Raw genomic sequence first — 26,249 nt, 5'->3', positions numbered from 1 at the left:
TCGGCTGCTGATGAGTGCAAATGGGTTAGTGTTTTAAGAGTCTACGTACATAGATGCTAGCTATCACAATCAGTTCAGACTAGCTCAGTATCTTGAAAACTCAGCAGTGGGTGACCTAATGGAGGGAACGATGATATGCTGTTGTTAACTTTTTGTTCCTAGAGCATTGTGTTAAATGCTGAACCTACATGTTCTGCTTGCAGCCATTTTTACAGAACGTTTCTGTTGCGCACAAGTAGGGCAGATTACCATAATCAGTCTAAAGGTAATGCATGAATGGATCACCATCTCCATTCTCTTACTTAGATGACATAGTGTAATTGTCTGATAATTTGGAGTGGGAAGAGGATTTTTGACATAAATGCAATCAACACAATTATGAATTCATATGACATAAAAGAAGGTAGACAGTGGGTGAACATACCTCATATCAAAAAGAAGGTGGGAAGTCTGGAAAGTTTTCTTTGTACTTTCCTTCCTCCAGAACAAAAAGAGTAAACAATCAAAAGTAACAGTAGAACAGATTAGCTAAGAAGGAATTGCAAAGATAGGTTATTAGCTTCAGGGAAGAACAAAAAATAGAACGTCTTTTGCTGTGGAAAAAACAGTTAAAGTTGGTAATTGTCAGGAGTAGGCAGTATAAAACCTAATTAAGAAAAAAGCAGAAAGATAAATATGACTAAAGATGACAGTTAAGTGGAGGTACAGAAGACAGAATACTTTGAGATGCACAAAACCTATCAACCACTGAAAAGATGAAAAAGGCAAGGCTGAACATATGATAGGAGTATACTGAGATGCAAAGACGAATGGGAGACATGACTATTGCAGAAGCAAGAGAATAAAACTCCATGTTGCACAGCTGCCCCATGGATCATTTATTAAATATTCAAATGCTAACATATTTAGGAGGATTACAAAGAAACAGTTCTCGGTACTCTTGTTATAACTTATGACAAGCACAGAAAATGGTTGAATAAAATAAAAGAAATAAGAGACACAAATATTGAAAAGAAAGTGAGATTGAAGTACATCCCTGGAATGTGTTCCCATATGACAAAAGGGAAAAGAAAGAAAATGACAGACAACTGATAAAATAATTTAGGCTACAGATACATAAAAGAAGTCTAGAGATTTTATAACACCATATTCTGCCAGAAGGAAGTAAGGACTACTTAATGGTGAGTATCTTCCTCTGATTGAACTCTCTTTTAGATATGAGTTGACTGGGCATTTTAGGAGAAAACCAGAATAATGGTAGTATGTTCAAACTAGTACAATGAAGAACAGGAATTCAAGACATGCACTTTCTCTTCCTCTTGATCAGTATTTATTACTGTATATGCTTCTCCAATAACACCTAAACCACTGGCTGTCAACAAAATGGATTTAATATGAAGAATGACTCTACATGAAGGAAGTTATACATTGATCTAAGTTTTGGACAAAATTGGCATGATCCTTACAGCTGGAATATTAATAAAAGTGCATTAGATTCATAATTACACCTTACTAACTAGGTTGCTACCTTGTTTTCATTAAAAGTTCATATTAACCTAATAAAGAAGAACAATTAATTTTGTCCATACTCTATGTTATATAGAGAAAGTTGTAATTGAATAATTGTATGTATGTAATTTTTAAATTAAATATATATTACACACATATAATAAGTATGTAAATACAAAACTATACAAATTATAAGTATGTCATTTTGTCTAACTTGTCTCACTTGTGAGGAAACAAGTAAATGGTATAGGAGTTTTTTTTAAAAGGTTACAGGACGTACTCCATATGGAACAATACAGGAATAACTCCTGCCAGTAGAGACTTTGGACAATGTAGCCAGCCGCACAGCACTTGGAATTAATGTTGTCTGAATTCTGTATTTCTCATGCGTCTGGATATCCGATTACAATAATTGTTCCTTCCCCTTCAACAAAAATAAAAACTTCACATTATCTCCAATGCATTAAGACAAAATATACATACATAAAAGTACAACAGGTAAACAGCAGTGATAATTCACAACACTGGTTCAGTTAGATCTACTGAAATTTCAGGAGGTTTTAAAATATTTTTGTTTAGATGCTACAAATACTTTAAAATGTGTTATGAGTTATTACAGCATTGTGCAGTACTGTGTATTCTTACAGTATTTACACCAAGCAAGGTTATATTATTTGTTGTTTCACCTTATCTGCATGGGTGCCATAAACATCTTGCATTGCCTCTTGTTTTCTGGATAGTTATTAATTATCTCCCTATTTTCAAATTTTATTCTGTTTCATCTGCATAGAAAAATATACTTATAAAGCATTAGAGTCTTAGGCTACATCAGGACTCATTCTCCAAGTACGTTTATTAATGATTCATGCAAAGGAAATCTTGAGTCTCAACTCTATGACCTTCTCCACGATACACGGAGAATTTTGAATTTGTGAATAATTTTTGCCAGGTAACAATTTGGGTATGCATACTAATTCCTTTCTCTCAGAATATTTATCTTTTTCATGCTCTAGGTTGTTATATATTTTTTCCTAAGTTTTTAATATTTTTATAAACAAAAGTATGTTCTAGAGATACAAAAGAGATATTTTTCCTTCTGAAGAGCTATTATCATTAACAGTTTATTTTAAATTTGCTTTTTAAATGTTTTGCTTTCTTAAAGCTTTCTCAGAAAGAAACATTGCCAGAGAACAGCATGTTCATGAAGCTACTCAGCAACCTATTTTTCAATATAATGTACCACAAGGAGAGAGGTAATTGTTAAGAAATACATGAAGTCTTATTTTTTCTATTTAGTGTTCACTAAGATCATAGTATAGCTGAGGTTCCAGGTATTATTACCTAATATATATCAGTTAAGATCAAAATCTCCGTATCTTTTGCCTGCAATTTTCAAAAGTGTTTTAGCCATTTATGCTTCGGAACTTGACAGAAAGTTAATGGAACTTACATTCCGAGTACATGCAGGCACTTTTGAAAATATCTTCCATGATCATTACGTTAATAGGTTTTAACTTGGCATATTAAATTTTGACACAATTACAAGCCTTCATTAATAGGTATTTCAAGCAGGCAGAAGTATCCATTTTGCTTAAAAGCAGAGAAGTTGAATTCTACCAGCAAATCTTCCACTAATGCACTTAGTGCACTAGGGGCTGACCTGCTGGAAAGCAGTTACGTGCAGAAGGACCTGGGAGTTTTGGCGGACAAGTAGTTGACCATGAGCCAGCAACGTGCCCTTGTGGCCAGGAAGGCCAATGGTCTCCTGGGCTGCATTGGGAAGAGTGTTGCCAGCAGGTGGAGGGAGGTGATCCTGCCCCTCTACTCAGTCCTGGGGAGGCCTCATCTCGAGTACTGTGTCCAGTTCTGGGCTCCCCAGGACAAGACAGACATGGAGCTACTGGAGAGAGTCCAGCGTAGGGCTACAAAGATGATCAGAGGGCTGGAGCATCTGCCCCACGAGGAACGGCTGCAAGAGCTGGGCCTCTTCAGCCTGGGGAAGAGAAGACTGAGGGCGGATCTTATCAATGTGTAGAAGTATCTGAAGGGAGGGTGTCAGGGGGACAGGGACAAACTCTTTTCAGTTGTCCCGTGTGACAGGACAAGAGGCAATGGGCAGAAATTGAAGCACAGGAAGCTCCGCCTGAACGTGAGGGGGAATTTCTTCACTGTGAGAGTGACGGAGCACTGGGACAGGTTGCCCAGAAAGGTTGTGGAGTCTCCTTCTCTGGAGATATTCAAAGTCTGCCTGGACATGATCCTGTCTAACATGCTCCAGGTGACCCTGCTGAGCAGGGGGGGGTTGGACTAGATGATCTCCAAAGGTCTCTTCCAACCTCGACCATTCTGTGATTCTGTGATTCTGTGACTTTAAAATGGTTACTAAAGCAAGCAGTTTCAAAAGCAGGCAGCTAAACTAAAGCATTAAATTAAAAAACTTCAAGGAATGATTTACACTGACTGTAGGAGGCTCTGAATCAGTCTGCAAATGGTTGATTGCTAAGATGTGCTGAATACTTGTACTAATTGCTTAAGCCAACAACAGATGGAGGAGTTGGCATCTGTGGACATAAGGCCACTCCTTCATATATCCATCTTTAGATGTGCAAGTACGAACATCTGAGCTCAAGTTTTGCATCTCAGTTTTTCAATTAGTAAAATGAATCAGAAGGAAACCCTATTTTCACTTATTACGGTGAAGGTACTATTTAATTAGTGATAGATCAGCTGTGTCACAGGAACAACCACATACATGCAACCTCTGTTCACCCCACGAGCCATGTCAGTCTCATCCCTCCCTTCCTCCTCTGCTTCAGCCTCTCCAAATTCAGCTTCTGTCCCTGGATGACTCCTCATCAGTAACTGTTTTCATCCCCAAACCAGCCTCTTCATGCTTACTGTAGGTCCTAGCCCCCACAACCGAACAATCCTAAACTGTACTCTTGTTTCTCTACCCAAATATTTTCTAGTCTCAAAACAAATTTGATGTCCTTGTTCCACACCTGGGAATAGGAGGGCAGGACCTACAAGCAAAAGGTCACCAGGATTTTCAGTATAAGAAGACAATGTGCTTTATTTTTTGAAAGATCAGAACTATTTTGGCTGAAAGTTTTCTTCTCTCTTATATGCATATGCACACATAAAAAACCAAAAGTTGTGAGATAAACAATAATATTTTGCACCAGTGAATTCAAATTACACTAGAAAGATTAAATCTGGAAAAGATGTAAGTAACTGAAACTAGGACCTTATAATATGCCTGGCGAGATAAATTCATCAAGAACATTTGGGATTGAGAGATGAGGAAGGGGAGCTGGGCTTAGAATGTGAGAAAGGACTCAGACTATCTGGGAAAGAGAAATGTTAGGTAATGTTAACAGGTGCACCACCAGCTCTGTCTATGAAGCAGAGGAACATACGCAAAATCAGTGCAGAAAAACAGGTAACTCCAGTGCTTGAATATCAGAAAGGAGCAAATGATAAATATTGCACAAGAACATGATTAACGCTTTAGTGATCATCTGGAAAAAGAACCCACCCAGTTGAATTTAGAAGTGCAAATTGAGGACATATGGATCACTAAAATTGCCTGAGTAGGATAGTATTTTTTTGTTTAAGTTCTAGTTGCTTCAAAGCCCATTTAATACTAATGAAATACTTTAAATTAAGTTTTTCTCTTCCTTTTCTGAAGTGTGCAATAGTACAACAACAACAAAAAAGAGCTTACTGGTGCTGCATTTGAATGCTTTGAAGAAACTGATGCTGTTTAGTGTCAGCTAATCCAAGAGTAACTGTGTACAGTACAAATAACAAAATAAGTATTATTGCCTTATGCACAAGTGAATATCCATTTCTGACCATTTTCCACATAGACTATTTGCCTAAAGAAATCAGTCTTCCTTCCTCTTCAAGTACTGCTTTGTAACAACATGCTTGGATAAAAATAGCTTTTCCACTGCATCAGACCTCTCCCTCTCTTTCATTACCACAATGTTCAATCATAGAGCAAAACATATTCAGCCTTAGAGACAGCCTGGTGCTGAAATAAAGTATCCCATTTGATTAGCCGTATGACAGGTTCCACAACTGAACCTTATACAGTTAAGCTAAATTGTATTAGACTGCTCGTCTGTTGGACAGGGATATTCAAAGTGCACTTTGTTTGCCTGCAGCACCAAAAACAGAAAAAACAAGACTTCAAGATGTAAACAAGCTCAGGGGAAAGCATCCAGAACAAATATTGCTACACAGTATCACTTATAGTATGCCTATGACTACTTGGGAAATCCTTACACTAGGATGGAGGGCTACATTTTGATCATTTTTGGCACCTGTAATGTGAAAGCAATGGCATTACAGCAATTTAATGGAGATGAACACATTTCTTTGGTTCCAAAAATTAATAAAAATGTATTTTGAAATATATAACCCATATGTGGAAGTATTAGTACCTGATTTTGAAACTGACAGTTAATGTGCAAAACTAAAGTTTTTATCAACCATTTTTAGTGGATGTATTTTCTTTCTTAAATTTAAAATTAACAAACCTTCCCCGTCAGCTTTGAAAGATCATCTCCTCCTATTATCTGCATATCTTGCATTGATTGATCATTCTGAAAGAAGAAAGACAAAATTTTGAAATTGGATGTAACTGCATAAAATAAAAGTATAAACACATCAACATTTCCTCGATCTCTCACAGGCTCAGTTACCAATATTTTTTAATGTTTATTGCTACCAGTATATGACAAAAACATACTGTGGCATGTTATTGTGCCATCTAACATCTCCTGGTTGTATTTAAATTACCATTAAGCTCCAGACTTCTTCGAACTAAACAAAGTTGTTTCTTATTTTTTAAATAAATGATGTTCCTTGCTATTTCTTAATGCAACAAGTGTTGAGTAACATATTAGTTCTTTTTGCAGTGGAAAAACAGAGGCACCTAACACTTTACAAAACACCTTTAAGTACATTCTTCTTTGGTACAGTCTTTATAAACACAGCTAAAATGTGCCTACCTGTGCCACTCACAGTGACCACTCAGCTATTTTAGAAGAAATTCAATTAGTATTTTTTTTTCTGGAAAATAGTTTTGCTAAAATTATCAGTTGCATTCAATAAAAGGATCAGTGTGCAAGTGTATGGACATACAATTTCAAGGGCTTTGTTTTTTGTTTTTTCAGCTAACTCAAAGATGAAATTCTTGAGGCTAATTCAATAAAACATAATACAGTCAACGAAGTCAAACTGATCTCAACAACATAATACCTTTTGATTTTTTAAAAAATTAGTAAAACATTCTCTTCTGATAAATTTGTTTTACAGAAATTTCTAGTGTAAAGTCATTTTGATGAAAAATACTCAAATGGGTCTAGTTCAAATTCATTAACAGCAGCAAAGATAAGATCAAATAGTGGAGACATAAGGAAACCCTATTGCTAACAGAAGACATACTGTTAGAAGTCTTAAGGAAGGTAGCAAATTAAAAAAAAAAAAGTCATGGCCAGGAAGTATGAACATTGCGGAGAAATCAAGAGCAAATTTAATAAATGTAGTTAATGGAGTTTTTGCAAAATTGGTGCATGTGCAAATCTAATCTCCCTGCCCACAGGGAGACTGGGTTAATCCAATTTTAATATTAGCTGCAGTATCTTAACATGACACTATACCCAACACTAATAATATCAGAAAGCTTTAGCTTTACCAAAACCCACCAAATATGCAACTTCTGAATACTTTGCTTTTACTTCATAAATAAATCCAGTGCTCTGAAGTCAAGCATATTTCCATGAATAAATAACAGGGCATTATGGCAGACTAAGGGGTTTCTTCTTCCCTCAACAGCAGCAGCAGCGGTGGCGGCACGTGTGTGCCTGCCCCACGATGAGGTGCAGGCTGCCTGCCTTGGCAATCCTCCCCTTCCCAATGAAACTGCACCAGCAACGCTCTCAGCCGAATGCCAGGCACTTGCAAAGCATCTTTGCGGTCACTTGATCACAAGCAATGTGGCAGCGCCAGGAATTATTCATGGTCCCCAAGGAAAAGGATTGTCTAAATTAACATAGTCTTTCTGAGCAGCTGTAAAGGTTGTAGTGTTGCTCAGCTGAAAATTTCTGCAAGGTCGCCTGCTACACCCTCCAAAAGATCTCTCTTCTGTTTCCAAAAAACACTTACACCATGGCTTTGGAAGAGGTCTTTGGCAGTCATTGCCTTAAAAGACAATTTTAGACCTGCCTTCACATTTCTGCACTGGATCTAGGAGCTTTAGATCCTCTTCATGCTGCTCTGATTCGTTTCCTGGGAAACAGGGCTACAGCAGGAATGAAGGTTGCATCCCATATGTTTTCTAATATAAGTTTCAGCATTTATTTCATTTTTGTAAAGAAAACAGAAAAAACAAAGCAAGCAACACGTTCCTCATAAGATTATTTTAAAACTAAACAAAAAGTGGAGATAGAGAATATTTTAAGTTTAGGCTTAAAAGCATAAGCCTTTTGCTGTAGAGTAAGCCAGATCATTCTTCAAAAGTCAGGGACAAATTCAGGTCAACACTAGTATGAGACTGTAGAAAGCAGAAAGATTGTTTCTAGTGTCTATCGGGGCATGTGTAACCAAGATGGTGACAAAAGATTTTTCCATTTCCAAATAAGATGGAATTTCAGTAACTAAAAAAAACCAACACGCAGGAATTACTGAAGGAGCAGTCTGCCCTTGGTTGCTAGTTGAAAAAGAGAGAAAGAAAAGATAACAGTGAGGTTCAGGGATTAATGAATGAGATTTTGTTTTTAATTAAAAAAATCTCTTTCAGCAGACTTGCAGCAGCAGTGTTTCCTTTGCATTTGGTATTTCTGGCTGCAGCTGAAAGGAAGACGCAAAAATAGCATCTTCATTGCCGGCGAGCGGTTAAGCAAACACAAAGGCCATTGAGAGCCGGGGGATTAGAGCAGCCCATCAATCTGCGTATTCACACGCTGGCGGCTGTGCCACAACTGCACAATTATGTAAATCCCTGCGTTCTGACTGGACAACTATTGCTGCCAGAGGACAAGACTGAGCCTTTACTGTGCCTAAAAACCATATACAACAATACCACTCTGAACCCTCCAGCCATGGGGCATCCAAGAAATAACAGAAAAAAACGACCTGCATCACACAGCAGAAAAATTCTATTTCAAAACAAAAATCTGATCATTGATTTTAATGCCATTATTAGAAATATCTCTACATTCACCAACTGACACTGAAAAATACATAACTGCCAAAGAGCAAGATTCAGTAGCACAACGTTACATTACAATAATCACAATGTTCATATAGAGAGAGTGAGTTCGCACACTATGGTTGCCATAGGAACCTCTCAATGCTTTTTTCTCTTATTTCTCAGTTTATAATCTCAAAATAACATTGCACTAAATGTTAAATATGAGATACAATAGATGTCAAAAAGAAAAAAAAAGATTGAAAAAAATTGATTCATTCAGAACTTTACTGTTAATTCAGAGCTGTTTGTTTAATTTTCACAATCTCAGTTACTCAGGGTTTCTTTCTTTCTTTGGGATACGCTCCAGAGATTGACAGCACAAAACCAACATACTGAGTCTCTGGGACTTAACATAGATGCAAAGACACTTTCAATTTCTCAGGACTCCTCAATACTTTCTAACAGCCCTCTACCTTACCAACACTATTTTTGCAGTTAAATGCTTAAAACTAAATATAATGTCCGAAAGAAAGACAATATCAAAACCACACTGCGTTTTGATTTATGCAGCACAAAATACGTTGCAACTGTTTCTAAAGAATCATGATGCATCTCATGTCATCCCTGCATCTCATCCCAACTCGTATTAAATGCCTACATTTCCGATTTTTTCGAACTTAATAAATTTTTGCTTTTCTAGGATAAGTCTCACTTTTGGTTTTGCTATTGTATCATGTGTTGCACGTTCATCTGTTGTTCAAATGTTGTGCATCATTTGTTCATCTTTGTTTTAGAGTTTCATTTCATGCAGACCTTGTCAATATACATCTTGAAATCCTAGGAAATCTTAATGAATGAAAGCTAGAATGGTGCTGCTTCCACCTTCACTTCTCAAAGCATGAACAATAACGTTTTGTTTGACTTTCTATGCTGATTGAAAGTATAGATAATTAAATTCCAGCTATATTAAGTCATGTCTTTTGAACTGGGTGGGGCACAGAAATATTACATCTCTTTTACATCTCCTGAGATCAACATTTGGACATAGTTCAAGTTACAAGTGAAATGAGTTGGGTGGTCTTAGGAAAATTTATTATAAACTGCATTGCTCATCTGAAAATTGCACCAAACTGTGAACATCTGTTACTCTTCTAAAGGAACAGAATCTGGAGCATATTAATACTGAGCTCAGGGAAACAAACATTCTTTAATGATGGCAAAAAAGGCAGTTCTAACAAAATAGTTTAAATCCATAACTAAATTATACAATATGGATACTGTGATATTATCACACGTCTACTTAATGTAGTCTGCACAGTTCATACATAATCTCTTAAAAAAAAAAATGAATACCTTTTTACTCCCCAAATTCATCAGAGAGACTCCTAGGACAGAAGCACCTGATCAGCAGGCCTGTGCCACCTGCTTTGTGTCACTGTGTTGGCACAGATCTGCCAACCTGAGGATTCCTATGAGGGCAGCTCTGCCACTTTGCACCCTCACCTCATCTCCTACAACTGGGTACTCCAGCAAGGCTTTGACCCCAAAGAAGGGACGGACAGACTATTAGTTTTAATTACCCTGGGAGTCTCAAGCACTTGAATATAATGTAGAGTATCTGCAAGGCTTCCCCTTTCCTCCCCTGCCCCTAAGCGAAAAAGTGACTTGACGCTGCCTTTTCTTACCTAGGTAAACTGAGTACAACACGAATTATTGTCTGTGAGGTTTCTAATTTATTCCCTCAACTGGCACAGTACGAAAAGCAACAGTCAGACACTACTTCACCAATAGGATTGGTCTGACACGTTCACTAAAGCAGACTGGAGTTCAGACTTTACACTCACTTAGGCCTCACTTTTTATTTTATCATTAAGACTGTCATTAACTGCATGTGATCTACGCTACTTCTACTCTAATACAGTGATTCATGATCTTGAACACTTGAAACATCATTAGAAACAGGATTTCTCTGCCCTAAATTTAAGCATCTAAGTCAGATATTTAAATCTATGCTACTCATTCCTTCATCATCAATGGAGAAAATGAGACACTTGAAAAGGTGATTTATTTCAACTAAAGATAGGTTTGTATGATAGGTCAAATAAATCATCTATTTTACTATACAAGAAATCTACAGAAAATAACTTATACATCTATCTGTCAGACATCTGAAATTAGGTTAGATGGATCTCAATCTGAGAGACTGAGGTTTTTTTACTATAAACTTCACTGAGCACTCAGAAAGAAATTATTTTCACATCTACCACAGACATGTAGGAGGTAATAATTTTCCATTAGTAACATCCTGAACCATTCATTAGACTCTATCTCACACAGACCTTTCACATAATTCCTCTCAGTCCCACCATAGCATATTTTGCTTGCACATTTACGCAAGGTTTAATTTTAATCTAGTTAAAAGATATTTGAGGAAAGATTTCAAAAGATACAACCAAACACTTTTCCCACTTATGTCAAAAATAAATATTTGCAGCCTGTCTTCACACATTCAGAAGCAGTTTTATAGTACTGACACAACAGTTTTGCAGTTAGTTGTATCTTAGTTGTATGTAACATTACACTGGAGGATTAATAGGGTTCTGCAGTCTGAACTTCTAGATACAGAAAAGTAAATTTACCTGTAGGGTCTACTCACTGAATAATGAAAACAATTGCTATTTTATATGTATGTGGGGTTCATGCTCATCAAGAATGGAGTCTTAATGACCTTCACTAAAATTATAACTTGAGTTTGACACTGGAGGAAGGAGGATAGCAACAGGGTAAAAACAGTGCCTCTGAAGGTGATCTGAACAGCTGCATTTTGAATGGCACTGGGGAACAAGATGGATGGATGTCATTAAAGCCAAAGAGATGATGATATTAGCCAAGGTAATGAATGAGGATGATTAGAACAAATTTCTTTGCAGTTCATACAATAAAGTAAAGCTGAGACTTCAAAATGTTACACAGACAGAACTGATGCATGAAATAGGTATCTCGTTTCAGAGACACAGCTGTGCCAAAGGCAATGGCTAAAATACACTGCTAAAACTGAAACTGAATATGACCGAAAACCCAAGCAGAACTGTATACTCTGGCACGCAAATCAACATATATTATAGTTATCTTTTTCAGCTAAGAAAAACATAGTTCTCAGATGAAAAAAAGAAACAGGTATGACAAGAAATTACTGTTGAGCTAGTATCTTTCAAGTATGAAACCTCAGAAGCAATGCCTCTTACCTAACTTCTAAATAGAAAACTACTGTGACTTAGCTGCATCAAACTGATTCATAGTAAGACCGAGCTTTCTGCTTTTAAAAAATAGCATTGTAGAAATTAATTGTAGGTGTTTGTAGAGGTTAGATTACTATACCTGCAATAGTAAAAGTTCCTGCTTTGAAATTATATACTGTTCAATAATTACAATATCTTTTTCTTCATGACCATGCTCTACCATCTCATTCATGAACATAATAATTAAAATGAAAAATTTGATATTCTAGTTGGGATAGAGACACCCTACTATGAAACTTACTTTGCAATCTGCCCTCTGAAAGGTACTTGAGTATATGAATATGATGGTCTGAGAAATGACGGTATGGAATCTACATTTTTATTAACCGATTTTACTACTAGGTAAAATTAAACTGATATAAAAAATATAAGCTACGAAACTATCCTCAATATATCAGCAGAAGTAAGAACATCACCGGAGTGGTAATATGTTCTTACCAGCAACATATACTTGAACTGATAGTATTTGGGGTTTCTTCTCTAAAGAATGATAGCTACGAACAATGGACCTCAAGAGCACAGGCCAAAACATGGGCTGTTACGGTTTTCGTGGCAAGAAACTAGAAAGACTATGTAGTTTCTAGCAGCATTAAGAAGACAACTGGTAATGTTAAATTGGAGACTTGTGCAAATGAATGCAAAAGACATGAAGCTCTCGCCAGCAAAGCCTGGAAAGCATACTTCCCTTTCTCACACTCAAATGTATTTCCAAGTGCAGGCTGCAACCTACCAGGCACACTCACATTCAAAATAATCAAATGCGAGATCACTGATATGTCTGTAGGAGGTGCCCTGAATATCCTGCAAACAAGTCGGTGATGCTGAACCAACCGGAAATCAAGCATAGTAGGAACTCTAGCACACACCCACTGTCAGAACGCCATTTATCCTGCAGGAACTGTTCAATACCATCTGCCACTTGATACTACAGGTACATTTACACTGAAATGCTGACAGTTTAATATATCTATATTAGCTTTAAAGTTGAGGCTATAATGCCTTCCTGAGCTTCTTGGTAACTACATCACTGACTATGCTGTGCTGAGATCTGTGCCATTGCCCTTGCCAGTATAACCTGAGATAGTCAATTTGAACCTGCTGTGGATATACCTATCCGAGCTTCAGTTACTACAGTATAAAGTATACCTTCACACCTCTATGGTATAGAGGTATATAGAGCTATATAACCATACAGATCTATGGTTAGATCTACAATATAAATAATTTGAAGTTATTTTCTATTCTTTTTCTCCATGTTGTTATTCCTTAGCAAAAAGGGCCATCACAAAGGTTTGGAACTGCTTCAAATTCAGGAGAGCTTATCCAGTTCCAGGGAAGGCCAGAGTTCTGCGAGGAAAATGTGGGCTTTGGACAGCATAACACAAGCAATTAAGTTACTGTAATTCAGCAGAGTATTCCTCATTAGCTGACAGGTGGTAACAGATGTACATGTTTCTTCCCTACTATAAAAGCAAAGTAGATCCTTAGCTTAAACAACTCTCAGAGCAACAGTAAGTTATTAAACTTGGTAAAATGGATTGTTTGCAATCATGTGTTCACACATTCAGTAATTTATTGCATACGAAGACTGCATGCCTTCTCCTTATTTCATCCAAAGAAGGTAAGGTATCTTGCAATAGACATAAATTCCTGAGAAGAAACCCCACTTTCACCATAAAGAACTGCATTGTATAAGTATAGTTAATTCTTCTCACCACAAACAAGGTGAAACAAGCAACAATTGTTTATTCTGAAATTCTATTGAAAATACTCACAGAACTAACAACGGGTGCAATTTCATTAAACATATAGCCTTTATATTTAGAGCATCATATCTGAAGACTAAAAACATATGATCCTTTCTAAGTGCAATAACACTGAAGACCATATTTACACCACTATTACCTTAAATAACAATGTCTGAGACTGAATTTCTTTTGGTTTGTTTATTTTGCAAATATTTCAGCAACTGACAATATTAAGCTGCAGTGTGTATTTAGATTTCAGTTTTACGTTTGTATTTTACCACAGTAGCAAGAATAAAACGAAATGGAACATTCTGATGGTTCTTGTTAGTGAATGAGTGAGTAAGATACTCAACTTAGAACCCCAAGGCCTGGTATTTGCAATGCATGACCCAAAATGTGAGCTGAAGGTAATCTGGTCTTTTCAAGCTTAGATGATTGTCTCTAAAGGAAAAAAAAATACTAAGCAAGTATTCCTTTTTTATTGGAATATACGTGCAAAAAATATGTATCTTATCACTCAGAAAAATTTGAAGAGCCAGGGAGATCCATGTTGTAAACAAAACAGAAATACAGGTGTTCAAAAATTTTATTAAAGCTTAGTCTACATAAGATGTTTTCTATAATGTAATGCAAGGTAGCACAACTTTGGCATTGCTTTGCTCTGACATTTAATTATTTAAGTTCTCTTTCTTCTTTGCTTGTGCCATACAAAGCTCTTCTGTTTCACCTTTAAACTGTTTCCTAAAAAAATCTATCACTCAGTCATTCCTTCTCTTGCTTGAGTACTCCAAAGGCTGACAGGGGTTAATGTGCTCAAAGATATTAAGTTCCTATTAGTTTTATGAGAATAGGTATGAAGAGAAATAGATCCTGCCTCCCATGGAGGGAAGCAATAAGTATAAGCTCAGCCATCATTACACACTGGAAAATCCACACTGAAATGAAATGTTATGAAGCTATCCATATGAAAAGCTTCAGTAAGAGTTCATGATGTAGTAGATATTAGAAAATTTATCCCTTTCTGGGGAAGCTTAAGTATACATTATCTGGTGTCTAATAAAGCATAAATTGTCCTTGAATCTCTTCCCCTCCCAGTTAAGGCATTCATAACTCTGATGTATGCTCTCTGATGTCTAACAAAGGTGAACTTGCATGCAGTCCAATTAGTTAAGTTAAAAATTCAACCAGCTATGCAATGCAAATCCTTTGGAAATACAACTTTTTTTTGGATTCACATAAATGTTTGTTCTGGTCACTTTGAATTTCTGAGTATTTTATCAATATTACCCTTAGGATAAAGGAGCTGAAGTGTCTTACAGAGTTAATTGCTCTGTGTTAAATTAGGCAGAGTGAGAACAGATCTGTCATTTCTCATCAGTATTACAACTAATAGAACTAAATGTTGAACAGAAGTCTGTCCTTCACACGCACGCACGCGCGCACACACACACACGTACACACGCAAAGGCTAAGAGAGGCCAATTAGGAGATATTCATGCAAGATCTCCAAAACAAGTAAGAGATTCTAAACTGGATGCTGCATGTATGCAGATGACGTTCTCTGCACATGCCCAGCAGAACAAGCACTTTCTGGGAAAATAAGGTTTTCGTCCACATAAGGTTCCAGGAAGATAAACCAGCAGCATTCAGAATAAAATCAAGATACATGCTAGCCTTCATAGAATCAGTTCTATTAATCCATTTTCTCCAATTTGCATATTCTGTTTGTCCTTAAAACTAAATTTCCACTTTGCCATTAGAAGATGGTCTACAGTGTCTCATTCTTACCAACCCTCACTGAAAAATGTACACATTAATGCAACAGCAACATACCAAAATATCTGCTATATCTGGAACGAAGTACACTTTTCCAGAGACAGAACTGAACAGCTTTATTTTGTCTATCTCCTTTGAAAAGAAACTGACATTTTTTAGTTTTCCTCTTGATATATTTTTTATTACTGACAGAGAAATGTTTGCATGCTAAAGAACTAATTAAAAAAGAATCTACCATGCTGTAACTCTACTCATCAGTAACTCAGGGTAATTGTTAAATGATATACCATGCTGTCCTGTCTCCACTAATTTTCCAGGTGTTATATCACTTTGCAAGCAGTTTCACCTGTGAGCAGGACTGTTTTGGGTATACTTTTATCAGCGACAGAAACAATTTTAAAATGTAACAGCACCACATATATGCCTCAAATAGTACCTGTACATTTAAGATCAGCAACAACTGAATTCAAGAACTTGTAATATTGAGTTTTTTGAATCATACATATATCAAAAATACAATATCTCTTCAAAACTCAGGTTAATCTCCACAGAGTGTAGTCTGGGGCTTTCTTGTACTATAACTTTTTATTCTGTAAAATAGCGAAAACATCTAAAAAGTAAGTATAAAAATTGTGTATGTTCCAGGATGAGAAAAGGTACTAACATTTGAATAGGGCTGTTGACTCAAAGTGGGATTCACACCACATTTCCAGATATGGGAAGCAAGTCAAATTTAAAACTTACAGACAAGAGAACAATTTAGGAAGTATACTCTCCAGAACTGCCTTAATCCTACTCCTCCACTCAGTTTGGACTGCTGGGCGGCATTAGTAGGGCTGTCCATCTTTTGTGGTAATAAACTAATTAATAAAAGCACACACTCATAGAACAGGAGACCTGGGCTTCCTTTATCCCTCAGCTCTCAGGAGACTGTTATAAGCTACAGAGTATAGGAGAAGGCTTCCTCATGTGACTATGCAGAGAGTAAAGCAAAAATCATGGAGGACATCAGCAAGCTATGGCCAACTAGACTGAACTCAGCTACGAAAAGGACAGTTCTGATTCAAGTCCACGTTTCCTGGGCTATCTGTCTTTTATCCAATTAGTATGCAGCATTAAATGCATGAACATCACAGCAGCAGGACTAGAAGCCATGTTTCTCAGCCTCAGCAGAGGGTCCTGCTGTGTCAGTTGGGACACTACTAGATTGTACTTCTACCATGTTACCCATCCTTTTGACTGTGGTATTGAGTAATGCAAAAAAGTAAATTAACACTGTGGGAAATCATCTAGTGAATCTGTAGTTCTGTACCTAAGAACCCGCTGGTCCCCTTGGGGCTTTCTGAAAGCACAAGAAAAAACAGCTTTTTCTAGACTAAGCACAAAGTACTAATCCCCTGACCTTGACAATGAGCAATTTCTAGGATTTGGTGATAAAAGGAAGGTAAGATCTTCAAATCTTCAAATTTGTCAAATAGCTACAGGCTGAGACAACACACAGATGGTGAAAGCAGATTCTCAAGAGATGAGACTTACAAAAACCTCAAACTCTTAATCCCTTCCAGCAATCTGAAGTGTACTGCATCAGTGACTGACTCCGTGGTGCTCCCTTTCATATCACTAAACATTTAGTCCCTTGGCTAGTGACAACTAAGAAAATTTTGACAACACGCATATCCTTAGTGAATTTTCTTGCAAGGTTATTTTACAGTATTTTTTCTCTAATGAAATACTGTAACTTCCATTTATCAAATGTAAACTAAAAAGAATTTTGTATTCGCCACACGGATGAAGAGTGCAAGTACGTCTTGTTATTGCCATATTCCTATAAAGTATCATTTTTTACACCTTACAGTACCCCTGGGATGTGGCATAGCATGAAAATCACACATGCTATGATCTGTTTTAAGAAACGGCATTTAAGAGATGCCAGTAGAACACAGTCCTAGAATTCCTTGGGAAAAGTAGAATCCTCGGGCTTCTTTTAATTAATTTTGTCCCATTCCAGATCTTAATTTTTAAAAATACACGGTAAATAGTATTATTAGTATCCAAGTAATTAATCAAGGTGATACTTTGCCAATGCATAAACATGTCATAGCACTTTCAAACTTGCTATATCTTATTTGTGCAACAGAATTAGCAATCATCCTATTCTGGACATTCCTTATAAAGAAGGGTCTGCCTCCCTGTCACTGTAAAAATCTGTGAAGGAGACTGAAAATAGGAGAGACTAACAGTGACATACAGTATTGCTGCAAATATCATAATGTGGTGGTAGCTTGCTGCATTTTTTGGCAGAACATGAAATAAATTATTTTACTAAGACTGAAATTTAATCTTTTAGACTTCGTAATAAACCACTGTTTTACAACAAATACTGTATCCAGGGGAACTTTAGAATCTACCTTCTTTACAAGATGACCTCTTGTATGCTTTCAAGGAAATTCCTTGATGCTTTGAATCTGTTCTAAATCTCAGCAATTTTAAGAACATCTTTAGTCTCAAATGTTAAAGATGTTCCAAAAGTTAGGACTGCTTAAAAATAAGCAATGAAGAAAACATGTTAAAAAAAAACTTACAAAAAAAACCCCCATTAGATCTAAAAGTCTGTTTACAAATCGTAGCTGTGCCCTCTGTAACATACTATAATCTTAAACATTTATTTCAATTCTGAAAATATTTTTCAAGTGAAAACATTACAGCTACTTAGAAAAATGTGACCCAGAGGGAGACAAATTTCTGCAGAAAGATTAGAGGAAACTTCTCATGGACATGGCATTAGATCTAAAGCCCAGAAGAACAGAGTATCAACAAATACGACATGAAAACTAAGTTAGATTGGTTTGTTTTTTAAGTTAGAAAAAAGAATTCCACAGCTAAAAATCATAAACAAGTATGAAGGAAGGCAATATAGGGAAGAATAGATAAAAATGAAAAGTATCTTGATAAGGCAAGTAATTACTTGCTTTATGCCCCATAAATATCTTAAAATAGTATTTAGATATTGTGAGAGAGCTTTCCTACAACTTGTTACTGCTCTGCCTCCATTGACACATCTGTTCTCATTCTGTCCCCATGGCAATCAGACTGCTTCCTACTCAGTTCTCCCCCGGCTGATCTGTTTGGTTCTCCCAAATAGTTTATGTGAGTCACTGAAACACTTACTCATACTTTAAAAAAATCACTAAGAATTCAGATGGTGTTAACATATTTAAGTGGTGTGTAGGTGTATTATCTGATCCATTACAGATAAACTTGATAAACTGACTGTATTACAGGTTTATTATGACCTTTCCTGAACTATGCCCACAAATTAATACCTACTTATATTATCAGTAACACTTCAAGCCTTGAAGCAGTGTCCAATAGGAAAATACTAAGTGCTTTCATTAAAATAACTTAAATCAGAAACATTTTCTTCCTCTTTATGCTCAAAATAGCCCTGAGCGAGAGATGAATTTAAGCTCTCATATCTCCTGACTCTGCAACCAAGTGGAAGCTTTAGATCCCTGCTTCCAGACCTTGAAAGGTCTGAGATACTGAACTTCAAAGTGACATCTTCTCCAGTTTGTCCTAGAATATTATGAAAAGTAAGCTGGTTCCCTAAAATTAGGGCTGAAATACTCCATGTTCCCTCTGCCATTTCTGAGGTGTAGCTCTCTGATAATATGAAAGGGCATTTCTGAGGCTTGTCACACTGGACCCTTAGTAATTATCATCCCTAGACATGTGCAGGCTTCTTTTCCCAGCAGAAGCTGTGTTGACTAAAGAAGCTATGGCCCACAGGCTGACCCCAGTGCTTCCCCCTCTGGCACACACTACTGGAGCCTCAGATTTGCTGGCTGAGATGCATGTGATGGCTAAGATGAATCTAGACAGCTGAGGCAACTCAGATAGGAAGCCTCCGGTAGCCAGTCTCATCTGGGCTGAAACAGATTCATTTTATCCATTTATAGACATGGAAAAGTACACCAAGATAAGATCCCTTTGAATCTTTGCTAGGAGTAGAATTCTAGTCCCAAATCTAAAGTTTAGCTTGCCTGTAAGAAAGACAGCTCTTTGGCTGCATGGTCTACAATCACTGTAGTATTTCTCAGAGCAGCAACAAATTTAAGGTCCATATCCTTGACACTGGTAGTCTCTGAAGACTAAAGTAATGACAACTGTTTGTTGCCCATTGGCTATATATAGTATATAGTGCTGCAAAATTCTCATCTCTGTATAAGTGTTCATGATCTACTGCACTGACTGCAAGCTGTGCATCTGAAAAAGATTAAGAGTATATTTTAGTTTTTGAACGTCTAGTACATGTAACAACTCCTATCCAAATTAAATAAATAAAACTAATTTTTTTACAACAAAGCTATTTCTTTGCATGTCAAATTGATAAACTGCAGCTGACCTAGAGTTCATTTTTGCAAAATTTGGCCTTAAAATTCATAGGAATTCATTCTACCAGGTAGGCTCCAATTTCTAATTCATCCATGGCTGCTTACTATTAAGGAAGATGGCTCGTCATCAGCTGGACAGCATACATAAAGCAAAATAAAGAGAATTCAACAACCTGCTCAAGAGAAAGCTAATGAGAATTCTCCTTCATCTCAGGAGGCACATTTTTCTCAGAGGATCACGAATTGTGTTTTCATGGCACACAGGCATTGAAATAAACAATTATCACAACACTGGGGTAGAGTTTGGGTACAGATATGCATCATTAAACTCAAGCAATACATTTAGGTGTTTCTTTTGTGTTGTTAAATGAATGAAAGCATTACAAAGTTATTTCCTTTTTTAAGCTCCAGATTACAATACATCATTTTTAGATGCAAAGTTCATACTGATTTTTTAAAAAAACAAGTTTCATACAGTAAAATTAAACTAAATAGCACTATATTATTATGCAAAGCATAATATTTTGTGCTTTATTAGAGTATTTTAAACCCTGTTCCACTGTGATTATAGTCTGATGCCTCATGCTTTGGTATTTTTTAAGGTGTAAGTACTTAGTAATGGCATTTTAGAAGTAAAGCTACAAGGCAGAAAAATATGTAATTTTACTACATTTACCAAATGGCTTACAATTTATTCATTATAAAATCCCTCTGTTTCCTCACTCCTACGGTAGAGATTTAGCAAAACTATTTACTGAAATGGCCTCATACAGACAAAAACACTCAGATTTCTAATAAACAATGCTTGTTTTGTTGCTTGTTTTCAGAATTGTGCAGTACTAACAGTCCTGTTTATGCCAAGATTAATAATCAACAGTTGTAAATATATTTCAAACAACTGGAGGCTGAAGAGGAAACAGATCATGTCAACGTATTTGTTTGTGAACAGATATCAATGTAACCATTGTGCATGGACTGCAATTCAGAGGCTGTATTTTTTTAAATTATTTATGCTCTAAAAACCATAAATAACATTAATTTTAAACAATTACATAATTTAGCTCAATACACACTCTTCTACAAGTTTCCTCTATGTGATTAGTAAGCAACATTCCTTTGAAGTTCATTTATATTTTTGAGGATAATTTTCAACAATATATTCCTGGCATTGGAAGATGAAAAATGCACTTCCAGAATCCACAGTTCAGGTACTACAAAGAAAATACAGCAATATTCTGTAATAATCTGCACTTGAAATGGAATTCACAACTAAGTGGTATAATCTGAATATCACAGTTTGGTTCATCTGCTATCCTCTTTCAGATGTCCACAGTTAAAAAATAACACAGATGAATGCTCATTTTCTGGCATTTTAGTCCATACAAGAATAACCAAAGAAATCACAGAAGCCTTAATGAAAAGCCAAACTCTCTCAATCTCACTGCTAGACTAACATGGTTTTCACTGCAAAAGCATGCCACTGAGATTCCCCTGCCCTTCCACCAAATTCAATGTTTATTACCATACTTATCTGCATCATGCATGAATTACAAGTGTTAAATAGACATCTATGGAAAATGATACGGGAATACTAAAATTTTAACAAGAACAAATAACTATGCACATAGAAAGCATACTGGTCTGCCTAATAAAAGTATATGTTCTTTTTTCTCTCCATCATACCAACGCCCAATTTTAGCTTCCATCAAAGTCCACTATAGAAATATTAGTTCTTACACATCTACTTTATCTTCTATTGACAGGTTGCTGAGAACTCCTCAAGAAAGTCTACAGACTCTGCATACTTCCTCTGCTCCTTTCCTGAATTTTTCCAATTCAATTTCAAACTGAGCTTTGGTTTAAAGATCAAATTTGACTTGGAAAAGGACTAAGTGATGTTGCTGAATCTATTAACAAGGGTTTAGACCTGGTAAGCGAGAATGTCCTCTCTTATCTCATGTTCTAACTCAACTTTTACCTTTATTAGTTTGTCTTAAATTCTCTGTTCCACACCGAACAAAGAGAAGTTCTTACTATTGTTAAGGGTGTACTTAACAGAAGAAAACTGATACAAACACACTCACTTTCACTTTGTCCTCTATCAGCTTACACAAAGTCTAAGACTTAAGTGATCTCACAGTCTTTTATTAAAAGAGATTTCTTTTAGCCCTCTGTTTCTGCCACCCATCTTCTTTCATTCCTTTGTTCACCCCCTTTCCCTCATCTTCATGCATTCTTTCTTATCTAGTCCTCTCCATTAGACTGTGAACACTCTGGTAAAATACTCTCCTGCTTCCTCTGCTCTACTTCCCTATGGATTCTTCTTAATTAGTTCTTTAATAAATTGAAGTTATCAATATCACAAAAATATTAAAGATTTTCTGGATTCATAATTCTTACCTTTCTTGTTGGTGTCATGTTGTTCTTGGGTTACATTCCCAAGCCCATCATCTTCTTCCACCAGTTTTTATCAAGGACTTCAAACTACCGTATTTCTGAAAATACTTTCAAATTCTTCTATGAACCTTAAACTCTCACCTTCTTTTCAATTTCAGAGCTCTGATTCATTGTGGATGAGTTACCACTCAGGAAAAAAAATGGTATGGTGAAAATTGAATACATTTAATTTTATTCTGCCAATTTTAAACTCAAAAAAATCTCTTAAATTAACTTCACTGTTCCTCACCTGTGCTGTATTCAAACCCCATCTCTTGTAACTTAGTATCTAAGGTACTGCCAAATTCTATCAGCTCTTACGTTAGTGTTTCCAGAATACATTTTTCCCCTAATTCCTCCCATGCAACTTATCCACACCCTCATCATATTTCATTTGAGGACTGAAGTAGTGCTTCCTTGTCTATCCACAAGACTTGTTGCCTTGCTACTCACCAGTCCTTTCAAAAACGAACCTTAACCTTTTTTCCTTTCTGCCTCTTAGAACTAAGCTGCTTCTCATTCAAATCACTATCATTGGATATTATTTCCCCCCTCATCTGCTTCCTGACTCTTGCCCTTAAGTCTACATGCTACTTTTATATATGTTTATTTCTTAAAAATCACCTTTCTAACTCTCACCTTGGACCTTTCTTTTAATTTCCCTGTTGTGCTAGAAGTGTGAAAAGTCATCATAGTCTCTAATCAAATCCCCACTTAAATAATCTCCTTATTTTGAGCTTCTGGTAATCATTCAAATGCGTAAAATTTACAGGAGAAAAAGTGTCACACTGCCTGTAAGTCTACAAGAAGCCACATTCTTCAAAGAGTTTATCATATTTATATGGAGGATACCCTTCCGCATATATTCCAACGATGATTCTTTCCCGTTCCGTAATTTTAAAAATGTTATTCTTACTGATTAAGAAGCTTTCAAAACATAAATTTTGAAACATAATCTAGTGTTCCTTTGTATATATTTCTAAATTTACAGATCCAGACATAAACTTTGCTTATAACTAGGCACATCGATTTTTTTCTTTACTAATCTAAACTGGAGCCTGTAAGTTTTTCTACATGTATAAAAATCTTATCTCTTTCTTTTCTGTATCATATTATCATTCTAACAAAAAAAAATAAAGAAATGGAAAACATAGTTCAAATTTTAGAGTCTAAACTCTAAAAAAGAATTTGTATGTCCAACTTCCAGCTACTTAATGTGAAAGCAGTTCTTAAGATTTTACTTAAACTGTCTAAATTGTGGAATATGACAGGTTTTAAAAACAGAGAGCCCTGTAAAGCTGGACTAATTTGCAGTCTCCTTTTATTTGAAAGGCCATCATCTCTGTATGCCAGACATCAAAATATGATATTTTTTGCTGATACGTCACAGTTAAGATGTGCTTTCACTGATGCCAAAACCAGAGTTTGGACCCTAATTAGAGGTCATTTTTGCAACACAATTAAATCAAGAAATCCCATTTTCAGTTACAACCTCAAAAAATCGACTAACCTTTTTGTACTGAAGTTGGAATGAGCCAATTCAAAAATCCCATCAGTTTGAGCTGAAGTTAGTTGTTGGATTTAGACAGACAGGGGTGGGGAAGGGAGACATATCTGAAGGAAATGTACTGAGAGCAGCAGGAATCCCTTTAGGAGAGAAACAGAAAACAGTTAGTAAAAGGAAGCAGAAGATATTACATGAGAAGAACAGTATCTGTAAAATGAGAGAGGGATAAAAAGGGAGAAAAATGAGTAGAGAATAATAGTAAGTCCTAATAGAAGGTAGAACAGAAAAAGTAAAGAGAAGGAAGGATGTAAAGATGATAATGCTCCAAGGCTCCAAGCAGCATGTAGTATTTGCCTGCGATTAAAGTCTAAAAACACTGTGAGAGGTATGCTAATACTGAATAAACTGACATGGGAGATTTGGAAATCTCATATAGGGCTGGGATACAGGGTCACTCAAACTAATAAAAACTAGCGACTCAAATGTTCTGATCACAGCTATGTTGCAAAGGGCTATGATCTCAAATTTTACAGAACCTACCCTAGCCTCCAGTTGGACAGAACACACAAAATGATGATGTAAAACCCAAAGGACGGCAGATAGTGATATCAGGACTTTAGTTTGCATTGTTTTTACCTTTCACTTGTTGAATGAATGCACCAATTTTAAATTTATACTGTAGTGTCACCCAGCTTCTCAAGACCAAGCAGAAATCAAGCACTGTTCAAGGTTCCATACTCAGCACTAACTCAAGCACAGCTCTAGTCTCTAAATACATGACACCTGTTTGGAAGCACTTACAGAAAAAAGAGGATTATGTTTTTAAAAACTAGCTGCAAGCTAGTTTCTGTTAGTTCTAGCACCCCCTAGGTTTGAGGAAGCAGTTACCTTCCTGATGAAGGTAAAAAAGCTAAGATACAGAATGCCCACAGTCATTAAATACTAGGATTATCTAGGATTCAGTAATTACTTCCAGCATAACCAAATTTTCACTGCAGTTTCAGCTTTATATATATATTTTATATATACTTTTCCTTCATTTCCTAAAAAATGATGGAGAGATTTCCACATTGTATACATCTCCTGCCACTCATTGGTTACGAGGTAGTATTCCTAATAAGACTTGGCTTGTCACTAAGGAAAATAACTTTACAAAATTGGGTATCTTCATACTAAATAAAAGACAACCCAATAGGAAAAGTATGTGCATTACCTAGAATGTCAGGTGCAAAGTAAAAATCATTTTAAATAATCCTACCATTAGCAAAGCATTGTTATAAAACAAAAGTGCTAGCATTACCACACCAAAAAAATCAATTATAATTTCCACACATCAATATGTGAGACAAATATGTATTTTAGTTTATTAACTAGATCTTTTATAATTCCACTAAATGGCTAGAAACAGTGCAATAGTTGTACTGCACATGTCCTTCACAGACCAAACCAGTTCTCAAAAGAAAAGTCCCAGGACCAAATCCTGATCAAATGGCTACAAAAGGCTCTCATCCAGGTCTCTTCCATGATGGAAAAAAATGTAGGCTGTATTTGTGAAAATTAGGAAAAGGTTACAGTCGCTGGCTTTGGAGCAAAATACCAACCCATCAACCTCTTTCTGTGGAAAGGAGGTAGAGCTATTGTAGGAGCCACCAAACTCAGCAGGTTGCATTTGTGGTCAAAGAGAAAGCTTATTATCACTACAGGTATTTGGTGTACTTCCTTAGACATTTCTAGGACAACTTATAGAAATGCTCTCTCTATATACAGTGTGGAATAAAAGGTAGAAAATAAATGTATAGTTTATGCAAACAAAAACTGTAACCAATCTTTCTAAAAAGAGGCAACTCTTCTCACTGAAACAAATGAATCATTATTGCATAATTTTCTCTGAAGATAACAAAAAGTCTTAACTTCTACCTCAGCACTGGATTTGGTTCAATGTCTTATTTCATTTTATTATAAAGCACTATCATCATCTAGTGGTATATTCTGCTATCATGTAAATTGCATGTTATGAAGAATAAAACATTTAATTTAATTAGCATTAAACATTCAGAATAAGACATAGATTCATCATCTTGCAGTTATGCTAAACATAACTATGAGGGGAGGTGGCAAATGAAGTAACGAGAAATAAACTTGACAGGATTGCTGAGGAATCTGAGAACAAACAACACGCAGATATTTTACATGTTAGAAATATGACTAATTTTCTGTCCAAAAGTGAGGACAGATTAAATGAAAAAAAATACAGCCTGAGGATGCTTCATGTCATCACTCATGTTATTCATAAAGTAAAGAAAAAATCCTCATCATTTTTTTAAAAAAAATCACATCGGATTTCTTATAATCTAAAAGATTATTTTTACTTCCACT

At 36.0% G+C, this 26,249-nt stretch overlaps 1 protein-coding gene across 2 annotated transcripts in view; it reads right to left on the bottom strand.

The window, feature by feature from the left end:
• The window catches only part of PRTFDC1 (phosphoribosyl transferase domain containing 1), a 48,017-nt gene that overhangs the window by 14,706 nt on the left and 7,062 nt on the right, over positions 1-26,249 (bottom strand). For both annotated transcript variants that reach the window (XM_062567700.1, XM_062567701.1), the window contains exon 4: positions 6,057-6,122. In XM_062567700.1, coding sequence (XP_062423684.1) covers positions 6,057-6,122 — 66 coding nt within the window. The remainder of the gene's footprint in view (positions 1-6,056; positions 6,123-26,249) is intronic.

This window comes from Rhea pennata, chromosome 2, assembly GCF_028389875.1.
Source record: "Rhea pennata isolate bPtePen1 chromosome 2, bPtePen1.pri, whole genome shotgun sequence".
Lineage (NCBI taxonomy): Eukaryota > Metazoa > Chordata > Aves > Rheiformes > Rheidae > Rhea > Rhea pennata.
Note: the sequence above shows the minus strand (reverse complement) of the source record. Positions and strands in the feature narration are given on the sequence as shown.